Source organism: Rhipicephalus microplus, chromosome 6, assembly GCF_043290135.1.
Source record: "Rhipicephalus microplus isolate Deutch F79 chromosome 6, USDA_Rmic, whole genome shotgun sequence".
Lineage (NCBI taxonomy): Eukaryota > Metazoa > Arthropoda > Arachnida > Ixodida > Ixodidae > Rhipicephalus > Rhipicephalus microplus.
In genome coordinates, this window is record NC_134705.1 from 101516505 (window position 1) to 101530336 (window position 13832).

The 13832-nt window shown below is 45.5% G+C and overlaps 1 protein-coding gene across 2 annotated transcripts in view; it reads left to right on the plus strand.

Annotated features, from left to right (window-relative positions):
- The first annotated feature begins 353 nt into the window (after window positions 1–353).
- LOC119168052 (kunitz-type serine protease inhibitor 2-like) overlaps window positions 354–13832 on the plus strand; it is a 43370-nt gene continuing 29891 nt past the window's right edge. For both annotated transcript variants that reach the window (XM_075865379.1, XM_075865380.1), the window contains exons 1-2: window positions 354–443; window positions 2760–2783. In XM_075865379.1, coding sequence (XP_075721494.1) covers window positions 383–443; window positions 2760–2783 — 85 coding nt within the window. In that variant the 5' untranslated portion in view covers window positions 354–382. The remainder of the gene's footprint in view (window positions 444–2759; window positions 2784–13832) is intronic.

Below are 13832 nucleotides of genomic sequence, written 5' to 3' on the forward strand. Positions count from 1 at the left end.
CTATCTTCTTTTTGCGTTCGACCATTCGCGCAATCGTTCGAAGCACTCTTCTGGTAATATGTTCGCAAAGCGTAGCAACACAGCCTGTTGTAACTTGAACACATAGGTGAAGTGCGCTCATTCAAAGAACATGTATCTTCAAGAAACCACCAATCTTGGAATTTTTGTTCACAACATAAGCCTCTTCTTGGCAACAAAGAACATTCTTATACAAAATTTTCAAAAGAATAACTTACAGAACAATGTACCCATTATTCAGAGAGGTCCAGAAACGTAAGTTCTGTGAAAAACACATAGAGCGAAAAGAATAAATGAGGTAATGTATGATGCACTTTGTAACGCCACAGCCTACCCTTCCGCACTATTCGAAGAAAGCTTAGCCATGCTAGTACGACAATTTGTGGCTGTGTTGAAGTTCCTTTGTTGCCTGGAGTACGGTTCGGGTAAGAGATTACATTTCGAGGTTGACGTTACTGCATGGAGCAATACCCTGTTTGAGATTTATCGCAAAATACTGGCAAAAAATCCAATATTCACCAACACTGTCACTTGGATGCACATCTATAAGCTCCGATAAGCATTTTATGCCGAAACGCTCAGCAGTGTGCTAAATTGCTGGATGGTCAATTCAAAAAGTAGACACACACACCGATGTTTGCAAATTAACTAAAAAAACTGAGGGCTATGCGAAGCACATACTCTCACTTCTTCCATCTTCGGTTTCTGTCAAATCAATTATATTTAATCTCGAGCTCTTATTTAAAGCAAAAGTTACCCAATCGACTGTATTCATTGCGGTAGGAAATGGCCAAACACAGAATGTTTCCATGCCACGTTTTAGCCCTTGAGCACTTTGGCTTTGAGAAGCGTGAGTGAATCGGGCAAAAAATAAATACGTCATATATATTCAGAATCTTAATCGCATATTACGTATTTCAATCATCGCATAATTTTTAAATACTATGAATAAGTACGCATTGATAGGGTAACGCCAACTTAAGGACACCTATGTTATTTTACTCATTAAACTGCCAGAAGAAATACACCTAAAGTTTGCGTGACAATTAATGCCCCATTTATTATCATCTAAAGGCTTTTTAAACAAAAATCTATTGTCACAGGAGCGATAGTGTCAATAATTCACCATCATTATCAGGACACTGAGGGCAATGTTAGCCGGACTATCAGTTAAAAATGGGAGCGCTAAGTAGGTGGCACAGTTATCTTGCTTTGATTTGTATTGAAAAGGGCGAATATTTGTTTTTTGTTCTAATTTTATATGTGTGCGTTCTCTCGCTGATGCACGTTTTAATGCGTCATGTGTTCTCTATGTTAGAAGACGGTACGATTCGGAGTTTTGGTACAACCTGTTTTCAAGTTCAAATCCGCGCAATCGACAGCGGAGGACCGGAGAGACGACACAAAGCGCTGAACATGCTCGCCTGCACACAAAACTTTGTGTTTTTTATGTCCTCTCTTGTCGGTTGCACTGATTGCAACCAGAATTACTATGTGAAATTTGTAGAGCAGCAGTCACTTACTGTGTTCATCTTGTCCAATGCTAACATAAAGCTTCAACTGAAGTGTTTTGTGTGTGTGAAATGGTGCGGCAGATAGGCTAATAAGCATTCATTTTAATCGGTTCTTAGAGCTAAAGTGAATGATGTAGCCATGGAGTAATTGAACTGAGGCTCACACACCTCCAAAAATTCTTTATATTACATGCCGTTATGTATGCGCACACGTAGCAAAGGGCACAGTCATAAATAAGAGTTGACTACCTAGCCCCTTTACAATAAACTTTTGGCAAATTTCAATGCATCGTGGGAGTGTAAATAACCCATTTCAATTGTTTTCTCAAGTATTGTGAATGAATGGCATCTGATTAAACATTGTGAAATTTTCGAGCCAGTTTTATTTTAGGCTTTCTTATATGAAAGCGCTTTTGACAGTGATGTCACTGTTGCATGCAAACCTCTAATAATGAAATGCCTCGGTTGCTCTATTCGCTTCTGTATAATAATTTACTTCGGATTAGAAGTTTGTGATAGTAGTGGTCGCCTAAAATTTTCCGTTAAAGTCAAGCTCAATAGCTTGAGAGAAAAATGTTTTATTCAATGAAACCACTCTGCGATTTTTTGCGTGTGGACAGTGTTTTTTTTACTATTTAGTATTTAAATAGAACAATTTCTACCTGCATTTGTATTTACATTTGGTTTGAAAGTTTTCTCTCCCAATTCTTCTGGTGCTTTCGTCGAAAGCGAAATATGTCTAATGTCAGATCGACAAAATACTTGGTCACTAATTTTTTTATATGTCAATACTGTTACGCTGCACCTTACAATAGATATTGAAGTCTCAAAATTAGTAGCACTTAATTATTGACAATTGAAATGCAGAAGGGCCTCATCATAGTCTTCGGGTATGACACTGCGCACAACTTTAGCCCCGCCGCGGTGGTCTAGTCGCTAAGGTACTCGGCTGCTGACCCGCAGGTCACGGAATCGAATCCTGGCTGTGGCGGCTGCATTTCCCATGGAGGCGGAAATGTTGTATGACCGTGTGCTCAGATTTGGGTGCACGTTAAAGAACCCCAGGTGGTTGAAAATTCTGGAACCCTCCCCTGCGGAGTCTCTCATAATCATATCATGGTTTTGGGACGTTAGACCCGAAAAGTCAATCAATCAATGTGCACAACTTTATTTTGACGAATGAAAACAGTTATTGTTATGTTTAGTTATACATGTTTGTCTTTACAGGAGCAGCACCCGAAGCGGAACGGGGTATGTGAGAATGCGGCACGTCATGTGGTATGGAGGCGTAGCGAGTAATAAAAAAAGACGTTTATCCAAATAGCTGTAAGTTAGGTATAATGTGGTCCTAGAGGGGCAGGAGGGGATTCGATTAGAAATTGGTTTCTCTGACAGGCTTTTATCAGGAAGCATAAGATAATTTTCCTTCTTTAAGGCGACAATAATGAGGACGCTCATGTGCAAATACGTGGCCACTAGACGCTTCAGAAATGGCTCCGCGAAGCACAAACAAGAATCTCTAAAATTATTACGTGGACAAGGCAGACTTTTTTTTTACTCAAGAAGACGTCAACACAAAATAAACGAGTATCACATTTCGGCAAAGATCCACATCAACAATAGGAAAGGAAACTCATCTATGGAAATAATGTGGTGCGTTACAATACATTAACTTCCTGGAGGAGAATGTATCACAGCACTCGTGGAATTTTCTGAGCAGTGATTTTGTAATGATTTTTATTGTCAAACATTTCGGAAATGTAAACACTACGGTTTACTATGGTAGGCTACGGCAGCTGCGTTACTCTGTGCGGCTGCATGAGGTACTAATATAGTGCCGTGGTACAACCTATTTTTAAACCAATTGCCTCAGTGACGTTATCAAACACAGTAATGGACCATTGTTCCGCGTCAGAACCCCAAAGCAGTGGCAGCAAGAACAGCTAAGCAAAATACATGTGAGAACTTACTTACGGTGATGACGTAGTAGTTAGAACACCCGCTTTGCACGCAAGAAGTCTGTGGTTTGAATCCCGGTGCCGCGCCGTTCCCCACCAGATTTTTAAGAATCCACATGGCGATATGAATGCATTAGGAGGCCTAGGGTAGGCCCTCACCGGTGTCCACCACGGTTAACGCACTCCCTCACCAGAGAAGGACCTTAGTGCAGTATCCGGCCACTACTACCCACATGCATACGTCAATTAACTCACGGCACTCAGTCCCAAACGACTGCGAAGCAACTTACCACGGTGGCGGTCAGATGTGCAATGCAGCAGAGGGTGCTAAGAATCTCTGGATTCGTACAGGCCGCCATGGAAACCTGAACTTTGCAACGTTTAACGCTGGAACCTTATCTAGTGAGGCAAGTCTAGCTGTACTATTTGAGGAGCGAGAGGGTGTCAAATAGGATATATTTGGGCTCAGTGAGGTTAGGAGGACATTTGAGACCTATACGATTCTACAGAATGGGCACGTCCTTTGCTATCAGGGATTAGCTCACAGAAGACAACTGTAAATGTAGTTCCTAATTCACAGAAACATAGTTAGCTACATACAGGAATACTATAGCATTGATAAAATAGAGGTAGGTATCGCAATTAAACCCAACAAGAGATACAGGATGAAGGTGGTACAGGCTTTGCGCCTACATCCAGCCAGGATGATGCATCAGTTGAAAGCTTCTATGAACACGTGGAATCGCCGATGAGTAAGTTAAAAACACAGTATACTATGCTGATGTGAGACTTCAATGCAAAGGTAGGGAAGAAGCAGGCTGGAGACCAGGCAGCAGGAACTTATGGCATCAGTAATAGAAATGCCAGAAGGGAGCTACCATTAGAATTCGCAGAAAGCAATTATTTACAGATTTTGAAAACCTTCTACCGAAAACGAAGGAACCGTAATTGGACCTGGAGGAGCCCTAAAGGCGAAAATAAGAATAAAGTAGAGTTTATATTAGGTGCACACCTAGGCAACCTGCAGGATATCGAAGTGCTTGACAAGGTATGATGCATTGAGCATAAAATGCTACTGTTTTGAATTCGCGTATACTTGAAGAAAGACCGACAGAAATTGATACGCAATGAGCTGATTATTGAGCTAGCACTGAAAGGGAAAGTACCGGAATTCAGAGTAACAATTCAGAACAGGCACTCGGCTCGTATTGAGGAAAGCCGCCTTAGCATTGACGCAATAAATGATAATCTGATGAATGTCATTACGGAGTGTGCAGTGGATGTTTGAGGTATGGTAGTTAGACAGAAGACTGGCGATCAGTCCAAGAAAACAAAAAAATCTTAATAAGAAACGTCAAAACCTAAAATCCTCAAGTACAACACACAAAATATTGGTGGTCGAGCTTTCGAAGTTGATTAATAAGCGTAAGGTATGCGATGTAGGAAGGTGTAGCACGGAGAGAATTGAGCAAGCTCAGATGAATGGACAAAGCGTCAAAGCAGTGAAGAGAAAACGTGGGATAGGTAAAAATCGAATGCATGCACTAAGAGATGAGGAAGGCAAAATAACAACCAACATGAATAGGATATCTAAAATAGCGGGGGAGTTTCAAAGAGACCTGAACAGTAGCCGACACAACCACGACCTTAAAACTATAAGAACTAGCAGTAACCCAGATGACACCCCACAAGGATTGATAGAAGAAGCCATTAAAGCCTTCGAGAGCACGCAAAGAGGCAAAACTGCAGGTGAGGATCAGGTACCATCAGATCTGCGAAATAATGAAGGAGAGATTGTGTTACAAAAACTACCCATGAAAGTAAATTTATTTATTTATATACAGGTTACTGCTAGCCTGGGTGCCAGGCTTTGAGCAGGTGTGGGCAATACAAAAGAAGAAAACAGGATAACATACAAGCATAACAATACACTTCTAAGGGTACACTTTGAACCGGAAAAAAACGGAACCGGAATATACTGTACAAGTGCAATCGGCAGGGTAACAACTACTATTGAAGACTAAATTATGCCGAATCCAACAGGGCACGAAGAAAGGATGACACATTAGAACATTGCACAACATTAGCAGGTAACAGATTCCACTTATGGCACGTACGGGGAAATATTCGACAGAAGTCTGTCTTGTTGGGTATGAAACTGGGAGATGTATTAGACTCCAACCAAAAGTTTTGAACAAAACCAACCTTTCGAAACCGACTTGGTTTTTCCTCAGGGGTCACTGCGGAGGCTACCTAGAAGCGTCGTCTTCAAAGCAATCGTGGGATGGCTCATGCACCCCCCCCCCTCTTTCTCTCTCTCTCTCGTTTTGCCGTGGAGCACAGTCCATGTGAATACTTTGAGGGAAGGGTTCCGAGGGAGCGGTTGATATTATGGGCTGTCCTCTGTAGGTGCCACGACTCGAGAAACAACCTTCTCCTTCAGTTCGGCTCGCTTTCAGAGATTGCCGCGGCTTAAAAATTTATTTTGTCATCCAATGTCTCAGCATGTTCGGCGACAGCACTGCGCTGTTTTTAGAACTTCCGCAAATCATTGGCGTGTTCCTTCAGTCGTTCCGGTAGGTTTTTTGTCTCCCCGATATGCGACAAAGGGCACTCGGCACACAGAATTTGGTAAACGACACCGGGGCGCCTGTCCACTGTTGGCCGGTCTTTCGGTCGGGGGAGGAGGTGGCCCAGCGTACACGAAGGCACGTGCGCGATGCGAACCCCTTCCTTCCTGAAGATCCGCGCTAATATCTCGCTGGTTCCCTGAACGTATGGAACCGGTATGCGTTTCTAGGGCTTGCCAATTGAGGTGGTATGGTGTTTTCGTATCTTCTGTTGCTCTGCGCGGCGGGTGGTCGCTCGAATGAAGTTTTTTGGGTATCCGTTTTTTTCTGAGGTCAGCAATTACGCGGGCCTCCTCTTTCTTTAGCTCGGTGTCATAGGAGCATAAGTTCTTAGCTCTCTGGAGTAGCATGGTGACAACCGAGGCCTTGTGAGAGGTGGGGTGGAAAGAATCAAATTGAAGGTAGCGGCCAGTGTGCATTGGCTTCCTATGAACAAAGAACTCCCGGCCATTACGCTTTCTTGTCACCTGGACGTCGAGAAAGGGAAGGCAGTGGTCGCTTTTACACTCGATCGTGAATTGTATGGCTGGGTGCAGAGTGTTTGGGTGTTGTCTGAAGTTTTCAACTTCAGCCGTCTTAGTGACGCAAAAGCAATCGTCTATATAACGCAGAAAAGCTTGGGTCACGGCGAGAAGGAGCTGAGTGCTTTCTCTTCTATTTACTCTATGGTCAGGTTTGCCATCATGACGGAGTTGGAAGCTCCCATCGCGGTTTCATTGTTCTGCCCGAAAATAGTTCTTTTGTGGGATAAATGCGTACTGAAGAGGCAGACCTCCTGTGGACGACAGAGCTCGTCAACCGCCAAAGGAGTCCTTTAACTCAAGCTTGCGTCCTCCTCAAGTGCAGCACCGGCAGCGGAGACAGCTAAGTGAAGCGGCACGTTGGTTTACAATGAAATGACGTCAAATGAGACCACGCTCTCATCATCGCCGATGCTCCCATTTCACGCTAGCTGCACGAAGTGGCTGGCGTCATGGACATGAGTTGGCGTCTTTCGGGTTAGTGGGGCGAAGACTTTGTGTACAAAATTCGAAAGGGCTCGGCATGGGGAGGAAGTCAAGTCTACAATCAGTCGGAGGGGGACGTCAGGCTTGTGAATTTTAGGTCGTCCATAAAAACTTGGTGCGGATCCGTTACAGCAGATTAGTCGCAGGTAAAGTGTTCTGAGATCCGGGTAATGCTCGTAAATTAGCGCGAGTAGCTTGTTTAGATGTGTGTGTGTTTGCTTCATTGGGTCCTTTACTGGCTGCGTGTATGCGTCCAAGAAATCGTGAAGGCGGCAAGAAAGCGTGACGGCCTGGAGTTCTCCGTTCATAAAAAGCCAACGACCACTGGCCACTACCTTTAATTCGATTCTTCCCACCGCGCCTGCCACAAGGCCTCGTTTTTAACCACGATACTCGAGAGAGCTAGGAACTTATGCTTTAATGACACCGAGCGAAAGAAAGAGGAGGCCCGCGTAATTGCTGACCTCAGAAAAAACGGATAACCAAAAAACTTCATTCGAGCCACCACCCGCCGCGCAGAGCAACAGAGGATACGAAAACACCAATCAACCTCAATTGACAGGCCCCAAAACGCATACCGGTTCCATACGTTCAGGGAACCAGCGAGATGTTAGCGCGGATCTTCAGCAAGGAAGGAGTTCGCATCGCGCACGTGCCTTCGTGTACGCTGGGCCGCCTTCTCCCCCGCCCGAAAGACCGGCCAACAATGGACACGTGCTGCGGTGTCGTTTACCTGATTCCGTGGGCCGAGTGCCCCTCGTAGTATATCGGCGAGACGAAAAGCCTGCCTGGACGACTAAAGCAACACGCCAACGATGTGCGGGTGTTCTACAAAGAGCGCAGCGCTGTCGCCGAACATGCTGAGACGTTGGATCACAAAATAAATTTTGAAGCGACGGCCATCCCTGATAGAGAGCCAAACTTGAGGAGAAGGTTGTTATACCCCTGTCACACGGGCACTCGTGAAGACCGTTTAACTTCCTCGTCCTTATGACAACGAAAATGCGGTCGGTGTCACACGGCCACCCTTACACAAACGAAGGTGAACGGAGCATTTCGTAAAGGACGTTCAACGATCTCCCTTCGCAGCGAAACGAGGTACTCTCGTCCTTAGCAGTCTAGAGGTCAGAGAAAAATTTCGAGCTATAAATGGCCGCAGTGGAAGAATAATACAATTTAGCAATATTAAACGTCCTTCCGTTGTAGTACTCATTCACAACGCGTGTTTGTTTACATATATTTACGCCCGCCAGAGTACACTTACTCTCAACACCGATGCCCTACACACCGTGCCTCGCGAGTCAGGCCGGCTGGCGCCAGATTATCAATGTCATTACAAGCGCAATATCGTACCACTTCCTCACGTCGTCCGCTGTGTCACTCATGGCTGAAGAACACAAAATGTGCGCTCACAAGGCAAGGAAGCATAAGAACTTTCGTACCGGGCATGTACACAGGCAACAAAACAACTAAAATCACAATGTGGCCAGCGTCACTAGCACCATTGCTACATTTAGCAAATGCCTTTTTCTTTGAAAATATTTTTAATAGTTTGTTAGTCGCATACCTACCTAATAGTGTTTTTTTGTGAAAACCGCATAACGAGCATTCACAAAAAATCTATAGGGATGAAATTAGAATACTTTTCCGAAAATCAAACAGCGCCAGCTGAGCCCCCTCACGGCAACTGTTACAACCTTGTCATTGCCGTGTGACACTGCAACAACTCCTTCTCCGTCGAACCCCCTAGGGGAGATTTACGTTGACGGTGTTCAACGGAGTTTGGTGGTGGCCGTGTGACAGGGGTAATACTCGAGCCGTGGCACATACAGAGGACAGCCCATTATATCAACCACTCCTTCGGAACCCTTCCCCCAGTGCATTCACACGGACTGCGCTCCACGGCAAAACGAGAGGGGGGGGGGGTCATGAGCCACCCCGCGAGTGCTTTGAATACGACGCTGCTACGTAGCTTCCGCAGTTTCACCTGAGGAATGAACCAATTCGGTTCTGAAACGTCTGGTTTCTTCAAAACTTTTGGTTGGAGTGTAAATGATCTCCCAAAAACTAGCCAGCCTGTTTACGAGGCGTCTCTTGATGAGAAGAGTACCAGAAAGTTGGAAGGATGGGAACATCATCCTAATACATAAGGAAGGATATGACAAGGACTTGATGAATTACAAGTTGATTACCCCGCTCTCCGTAGTATACAAGGTATTTATGAAGGTAATTGCTAAATGAGTTAGGAAAACATTAAGTTTAATCAATCAAAAGAACAAGTAGAATTTCGAACAGGCTACTCACAAAAGGAGCACATTCATACTATAAATCAAGCATTAGAAAAATGCTCAGAATATAGTCAACCAATATACGTAGCCTTGTGAGAAGGCGTTTGATTGAGTAGAAACATCAGCAGTTATGCAGACACTGCGCAATCAAGGCGTCGATGAAGCATATATAAACATCCTGGAAGAAATATACAGGGGATCAACTGCTGTCATAGTGCTTCATAAAGAAAGTAGCAGAATACCAATCAAGAAGGGTGTAAAGCAGGGAGATACAATCTCCCCAGCGCTATTTACCACGCACTTACAAAAGGTTAGCAGAGGCCTAGAATGGGAACAGTTAGAGATGAGAGTTAATGAAGAGTACCTTGGTAACCACGCTTCGCCGTTAAGATTGCATTGCTGAGTGACTCAGGGCACGAATCGAAACTCATGATTAGGGATATAGACAAGCAGAGCAGAAGTTATCCTGCAGAAAACGAAAGTATTGTAGACCACTTCAGAAGAGAGCAGCGCTTCGAGATAGGTGCTAGTGCACTGAAGTTCTAATATAGACTATGTCTACTTAGGACTGTTGTGTAGCCGAACCAGGGAATTGAAGTAACTAGAAAAATAAGAGTAGGGTTGATAACTTTTGGCACGAACTTTAAAATCATGACAGGTAGATTGCCACTATCTCCCAAGAGGAAGGTATATAACAGCTGAATCTTGCCGGTACTTAGCTAAGGAGCAGAAACCTGAAGACTTCCTAAGAGGGTTCAGCCTGAATTGAGGACGACGAGACGAGTGATGGAAAGAAAAATGGTAGGAATAAGCTTAAGAGACAAAAAGAGAGCAGAGTGGATTTGAGAACAAACAGGGGTTAAGGATATCACAGTTTAAATAAAGAAGAGGAAATAGACATGGGCCGGGCATGTAGCTGGTCATTAAGGGTGACTAACTCGATTCCCGGAGAAGGCAAGTGGGTTAGGGGGAAACAGATGGTTACGTGGGCAGATAAGATGAAGAAGTTCGCGGGTATAAATTGGCAGCAGCAACCACAGGATCGAATTGACTGGCGGAACATGCGAGAGGCCTTTGTTTCTGAGTGGACGTAGTCAGGCTTATGATAATGATGATGATGATGAACATCCTTGCATGAGGTCGTCGTAACGCCGTAGTTCACTAATATGTGCGAGGTCATAGCGCAGAAAAATATTGTACAGAAATTACCTGGTGAACATGGAGAGCAGCGTAGTCATTTCTTTTCGTGTTCTAGCACAGTGTATACAACTATGTGAGGTATCACCGTAGTAAAACCTTCTTTGCAACTTCCTATGGCACATCCTACTCGCTTGCCTGCATCACTATGCAAATAAGGAATTAAGTCCCGTGAATTCCTAAGCTGGCTACAACTCATGCGACATCACAACAATGAGTTGTAGTACGCCTAAATTGCTGGCAATATTATAGTTCCGGAATGTGAACTTGAAACACTTAATAATGCATGATATTGGAACAAATATACGTTATGAAGTCTAAAGATCATTTTACTAGGGGGTGCAGCTACGTGAAAGTAAATATCGAAGAAGGACCCTTATAATACAAATAAAGCGAAAAAGGATCAGCCTAGCAAACACTTGGTGCCCCGGGGCATGCTTTTCCGCGGCCGCTTTGCAGGCAGCCTTTGTACACACTCCATTGAACTACAGCACAACTACACTTTTCCGGAATTAGTTACCTATGTCCTAAAATGTCACACTCTGTTTTCTACGGCGCGGTTGGCTCATCTTTTTCAGGTGTAGGCATTCTGATCCCAATACGAGCATCTTCCCTGCAGAGGCATATGCGATCCTTCTTGATGATGCTCCGCCTTGAACTGCCACAAATCAGTGACGCCCCGTACCAACCTACATGCCGATTACAATGCAGAGACATTGTTCACCTGCTCTCCAAAACTGTGACGTACATCGAATTCCTGTGCTCACCAGCTGTGCCCAAAGGCGAACATTTCGCTACGCCTCTCACCGACGTATTCCTTGCGCACAATGTTGCAGCGCCCTACACGGTGCTCAGCATCACAGATAACAGAACTTGTATACCACTTGTATATTTTGGCTACATGATTCATGTGCTTCCACAACGCATTTCTGCGGCCCACCTGTGTCTGTTGCTCGATTCACAAACTGAAGTACTTGCCTTACACATCCTTGTTTCAACGCAGCGCACACCACTCGCAACACAATCGGGCAGCCGTCAAATTGTAGACATGACTGCCACTGATCTTCCGCCTCCGCAAGTTGAATGCCTACAGCATCTTCTCGAGGCCTACCAGTATGTTTTTGATTTTGGCGACCGACCTCTAGGGCAGACGTACTTTGTCCATCGTCGCATACACACAGGTGATGCCAACCCTGTTCCCCGCCGTCCCTACAGAGTGTCTGCTTTTGAGCGGATCATCATTCAGAAGGCGGTGAACAAGATGCTAGCGAAGGACATTATTGAACCATCCTCCAGTCCCTGGGCATCCCCTGTGGTATTAGTTAAAAAGAAGGACAAATCGTGGCGATTTTGTGTGGACTATCGCCACCTTAACAACATCAACAAGAAAGACGAATACCCTCTGCCCCGAATGGACGACGCCCTTGATTGCCTCCATGGTACCGCCTACTTTTCTTCCATCGATCTTCGTTCTGGTTATTGGCAGATTGCCGTGGACCCCATAGACCGAGAGAAGACGTGTTTTGCAACAACCGATGGCGTCTACCAATTCGAAGTCATGTCTTTCGGTTTATGTAATGCCGCCGCCACCTTTGAACAAATGATGGACTCTCTGCTCCGTGGATTCAAGTGGTCTACGTTCCTTTGTTATCTGGATGACGCGATTGTGTTTGCTCCCACTTTTGTAGCGTACCTTGAGAGACTGTTCAAAATTCTTCATTTATTCCGTTTCGCCGGCCTTCAGCTGAATTCATCCAAGTGCCGGTTTGGTCGCCGCCACATTACAATACTTGGACATACTGTTGATGCTTACGGCATACAGCCTGACCCAGAAAAAGTTCAAGCTGTGAAGGACTTTCTTGTGCCAAAAACAGCCAAAGATTTCCGCAGCTTTGTGGGGCTCTGATCCTACTTTCGGCGGTTCATCAAGAACTTCACGAAAATCGCTCGGCCCCTAACAGATTTACTCAAACCAGATGAGACGTTTACCTGGGGTCCCCCGCAAGCAGAAGCATTCTCCGACCTGACCACTTTGCTGACTTCCTCTCCTGTTCTGGCTCACTTCGACCCTACGGCACCGACTGAAGTCCGCACCGATGCCAGTGGGTACGGAATAAGCACTGTGTTAGCTCAGCGACAACGTAGGCAGTATCGCGAGATAGCTTATGGCAGCAGGCTGCTGTCCCCCTAGGAGCGTAATTATTCCATCACAGAGTGGGAATGCCTAGTGCTGGTGTGGGCAGTCGCGAAATTTCACCCTTACTTTTACGGCCGACACTTTATAGTTCTCACCGACCACCACGCTGTTTGCTGGCTCGCCTCCCTCAAAGATCCCACAGGTCGTCTCGCCCGCTGGGCACTCCGCATCCAAGAGTATTCTTACGCTGTTGTGTATAAATTAGGAAAACTGCACAGAGATGTGGATTGTCTGTCACGCTACACTGTGGCCGACTGTGATTCTACGAGCACTGATTCTTTCGGTTGCGTTCTTTCTATCTTTCAGCTGCTTCATATCGGAGACCAGCAGCGTCGCGATCCGAATATCAGCCGCCTAATACAACAGCTGAAATCTCCGGCGCAAGACGCTTAAGCTCGCATGTTTACCCTAAAGGCCCACACCTTATATCGGCGTAATTTATCGCCCAATGGTTACGACGTACTTCTAGTCATACCAAAGTACCTGGGCTCCACAGTCCTAAGCGAGCTCGATGACGCGCCAACCGTGGGTCACCTTGGTGTCTCTCTTACATATCACAGCGTGCGCCACCGCTTCTGCTGGCCTAGCCTTTCACGCTCTGTACGTCGTTATGTCAACTCTTGTGAAATTTGCCAGCGTCGCAAAAAGCCGTCGGGACTCCCGGGTATCTTCAGCCCATCGACATCCCATCGGAGCCAGTCTTTCGTGTTGGTTTGGACCTTCTCGGTCCCTTCCCAACAACCGCCTCCGGAAACAGGTGGGTTGCGGTTGCTACAGATTACGCGACAGGCTATGCAGTTACGCGAGCCATGCCAACAAGCTGCGCTGCAGATGTCGCGGATTTTCTACTACGCGTTCTCATTTTAGTGCATGGGGCCCCTCGTCAAGTGCTGACAGACCAAGGCCTTACGTTCCATTCGAAAGTGGTTGATAATATCCCACGTTCCTACTCTACCCAACATAAGCTCACGACATCGTACCATTCCCAGACAAACGGGCTTACAGAACGTTTAAACCGCACCC